This window comes from Myotis brandtii, unplaced genomic scaffold, assembly GCF_000412655.1.
Source record: "Myotis brandtii unplaced genomic scaffold, ASM41265v1 scaffold986, whole genome shotgun sequence".
Lineage (NCBI taxonomy): Eukaryota > Metazoa > Chordata > Mammalia > Chiroptera > Vespertilionidae > Myotis > Myotis brandtii.
Window position 1 is genome coordinate 1,063,719 of NW_005372102.1, and position 4,249 is coordinate 1,067,967.

At 63.2% G+C, this 4,249-nt stretch overlaps 1 protein-coding gene across 1 annotated transcript in view; it reads left to right on the forward strand.

Moving 5' to 3' along the window:
* The window catches only part of CPZ (carboxypeptidase Z), a 16,076-nt gene that overhangs the window by 11,617 nt on the left and 210 nt on the right, over positions 1 to 4,249 (forward strand). Inside the window, exons 6-7 of the mRNA XM_014533449.1 lie at positions 3,260 to 3,359; positions 4,037 to 4,247. Coding sequence (XP_014388935.1) covers positions 3,260 to 3,359; positions 4,037 to 4,247 — 311 coding nt within the window. The remainder of the gene's footprint in view (positions 1 to 3,259; positions 3,360 to 4,036; positions 4,248 to 4,249) is intronic.

The following is a 4,249-nucleotide window of genomic DNA, read 5'->3' on the forward strand; positions in this document are numbered from 1 at the left end:
GGCCTGGGGCTGGGAGCAGGGGTAGGGGCAGGGTCAGGGCCTGGGGCCTGGGGCTGAGGGCAGGGGCTGGGGCAGCCTCCTCTGTGTGGTCCGACCCCGTGTGGCGGGCTCCACGCCCACAGGTGCGGCTGTGTTTCACCTGTTTGCTAGTTCAGTGCCCAGTTCACACTGGCCTCCGCCCACAGGCCGTGCCCTGAGAGTGTGGGGTCCCTGTATAGCAAGGGTGGGGAACGTCCAGTCCAAGGGCCCTATAAGGCCCTCAAAATCCTTAGGTCTGGCCCTGCCAAGGCACTAGGGGTGAGTTAGTTACATGTTTGACCACACACAGCAGGCTGACTTTTAAGTGGATAATTTTGTGTGGCCCTCGAAGATGTTCTAAATATCCACCTGGCCCCTGGCAGGAAAAGGTTTCCCACCCCTGCATAGCAAGGCTCTCGGGCCTAAAGGGGCACAACCGAACAAGGAGAGAGTCAGGGACCTGGTCAGCCCATGAGAAACACCTGACTCAGCCCCACACCCAGGGGGGCTCCCTGGAGGAGGTGGTACCTGGGCTGTGTCTTGAAGGAGTAGGGGAAAGGTGATGAGACAAGGAGAGCTCGGGCAGGGGGCAGGGGGGTGAGGGTCCCGATGGCCATAGGAATGCGGGGGTGATGGCTCTGGGCAGCAGGGAATCTGTGTGGTCCAGGGCCTCGGGCACACCCGCCCCTCTGACAGGAGGGCACAGGCTGGTGGGAGAGGGGGAGAGGAACTGTCATGGTGGGGCTGAGGTCACCCAGGAATAGTTGGGTGGCCGTGAGTGGGGGTCTTGGAGAACGTGGCTAAAATAATCCCTCACTTGCCCGGCCGGCCTGGCTCAGTGGTTGAGCATCGACCCATGAACCAGGAGGTCACGGTTCGATTCCTGGTCAGGGCACATGCCCCGGTTGCGGGTTCGATACCCAGTAGAGGGCGTGCAGGAGGCAGCCGATTAATGATTCTCTCTCATCATTGATGTTTCCATCTCTCCTTCCTTCCTCTCTGAAATCAATAAAAATAGTTTAAAAAAATAATAAAATAAAATAACCCCTCACTGGACTGGAGACCCAAGTCTGGGGTGACCGAGCGGGGACTAGATGCTGGACGTCCGACCACCTCCCCCAGCCCTGCCCCAGCCCTGCCTCAGCCCTCCGTCTCCCAGCGTGGCTCACAGCCAAGGGGTGGCATGGGGTCTGCATGAGGGGATGTGCTTGAGAGGAACGCAGGGGTTTGTGGGAACCTCTGCTATATCTTCCCAAACATTTTAACAAATTACCCAAAGTGAGCAGCAGGCTCTGAGAGGGAAACTTGATGGCCCAAAGGGGCCACGGGGTGCGGGGTGGGGGGTGAACAGCGCTGACAGAGCCCCCCCCCCACGCCTGGCATCAGTGCTGACACCATCCTAGGCAGCGGACAGGGACCACTTTACAGACGGAGGGGGGTTGCTGGGCCGTGCACGCTCCAGTCCCTGCCCTCAGCGGCTGGATGACGGCCGAGGAGGACAGAGGGTGACGGGCCTGGCTGTCCACTGTCACCAGCCGCTGCCCGGAGCGTGAACTCAGGCCCCGATCCCCGGTTCTGTCCATGATCTCTCCTTTCTAGAAAGGTCAGGAGCCTTCCTTCAGGCACGAGCTGGGCAGCGAGCCTGCGGGTCAGCAGCTCCAGCGGCAGAGCAAGCAGAGATCATCGCTGGCCGCTGGTCATTAGCGCTGAGCTCCTGTTTTATGGCCGCCCGACCTCTGGCTGTGTGGGGCCGGCATCACTCAATCATGGCTCGCGGCCAGACCCCGGCTCATTTCATTTTACGGCCGTCTGGTGAAAATGAGTTTTAAGGAGCCTTAAATGGTGCTGGGATGGCTCTGAGGATATTGTATGTGAAGGCTGGGGATGAAGATTTAATAGCGAGCGAGAGGCTGCGGACGGCCGGGCAGCACGGCCGGGCGTGGCCGCCCCCGAGGACGACCCTCAGGAGAGCCGGGCGGCCTGCAGATAAGGATCGGCCTGTCGGGGCCCATTCAGGCCTTTTGCCCAGTGATCCTGACCAGGCCTCCGGGGTGTCTCCACCCCCCGGGGTGGGGGCGGGAGGGGAGGGTGCGCACCATCGCTCGTTCCCTGCCAGAAAGCGCCACATCCTGGTTCCTCCGCCTGAGAGCAAGGACCAAATACAACCCAGCCAGTGCAAGCTGACACTGAACGCGGCCCTACTCTGTGTCTGATCGCTGCTCTCAGGGTGCAGGGAGGAGGGCAGTCAGGGGCATTACAGTGAGGTTGGGGCTGGGAGAGTGGAAGCCCAGGACCGTGGGATCCCAGAGGAGGCCCCTGATGTGGCCAGTCATCAGGGAGGGCTTCCCGGAGGAAGAGGTATATGAGCCGCATCTGGAAGGGGAGAGGGACTGGCCAGGTGAGGGAGCTGAGAGGTGTTGGGGCCGCACTGCAGGTGGGGGAGCAGCCTCCTGGGAGAGGCCAGGCTCACGGTGTGGTTTCCCCTCCCACCCAGTGGCCCGGCCTCCTGCCATGTGGCCTGTGGACCCGTGTTTCCAGCCCAAAGTGCCTTTGCTTGTTCCCTGCCGTTGTCTTAGGAGACATGCCAGCAGGATGGGGCGGTTCTGGGAGGAGCCGTGGGCGTGCTCAGGGCCTGTGCCCGGCGGGAGGCGGCCCCGTGTCCCCACCTGGCGCTGTCCGTATTACTATGTACTATTACCCCCAGCTCCCCGAAGGCCGCGTGACCCTGCCTGACAGGTGGGGCGGCCACCCTGAGATGCGAGGTGGCTTCCCCAAGGTCACAGACGAGCTTGCCCAAGGTCAGAGACTGACACCAGGGCCCAAATCCTGGCCCGTGTCCTTCTGGTGGCCCATGTACCTTAAGGAACTCGACTCAGAACCAGCCCCGGCTCCGATGAGGGAGGTGGGGCCCGCAGGGGGTCAGCAGTGGGCAGAGGGTTCTCTGCTCAGGGCCCGCAGCCGGGAATGTCCGCCGGACGCTCTAGCGGGACTGCGGGCCGTTCACAGACCCGGGCCGGGTTGCCTGCCCCACGGATGGGCCCACCGGTCACCCTCACTTCACAGATGAGGAAGCCGAGGCCCGGAGAGGGGACTGGCTCACTCACGGAGGCGGGGGGGGGGGGCTCGGGTGGCTGAGCCCCCGCGAGACCCCAGGCTCTGTGGAGAGACAGATGGGGCCTGGCTGGGCGGCTGGGCGGGTCTTTGCACGGCCACACCCACACCCTCCGCTCTGGCCCGGCAGGTGCACCGGGGCATCAAAGGGGTGGTGATGGACAAGTTTGGCAAGCCGGTCAAGAACGCCCGCATTTCGGTCAAGGGGATTCGCCACGACATCACCACAGGTGGGCACCTTTCTGGGCCTGCGTCATGGCCCAGGCTCCCAGGAGCTCTGTGTCCCCGTGTGCCTGGGGCGACCTGACCCATCCCCCTCCCGTCTGGATGGTGAGGGTGCTCGGAACCCGGTCTGCTCGCCGCCAGCTGTGTCTCCTGTGGCATTTGGCCCCGGGGACACGCTCAGGTCCTGGCTGCCAGCAACAGGCCACGTGTGCTCCCTGCTCCTCAAGAATAGCTGCGGGAAAAGCCACCTTCTCACACACCACAGGGGGGCGTGCCTCCAGCCCCGGGCCTGTGTGCTCCTATCCCAGAGTTCATGTCCCACTGATACCCTGGCACGTCCAGTGGGCTCAGGTGTCCCGGGGTTTCACAGCGGATTTGAAAATTGTGATGCGCTGTGATGTGAGTTACCTGGTGCAGAGGAGGGAGGGAGGGGGGAACGGTGTGGTTTGGGGACAGAGTGGGGGGACGGTCTGTGAAGGCTTCAGGGAAGAGGTGGTGCCTAAGCAGGGTTTTGAGGGATGAATAGGAGCGTGATAGAGGGAGGAGGTGGGAAGAACATTCCAGGTCGTTACAGAGGCCAGGGTACACGTGGGGTCTCTCCGCCCACTGACTCCCATCCCCACCCCCTCAAGGGTGACCCGGAGCCCAGGTCTGAGCACCACTCCCTGCTCTCTGTCCACAGCCCCGGACGGCGACTACTGGAGGCTGCTGCCCCCGGGGACCCACATCGTCATCGCTCAGGCCCCCGGCTACTCCAAGGTCATCAAGAGGGTCACCATCCCCACCCGGCTGAGGAGGGCAGGCCGCGTGGACTTCATCCTCCAGCCCCTGGGGACTGGACCCAAGAAATTCCTTCAGGGGCCTCGGCGAAGCGGGCCCGGGCTCCGAGACCCGC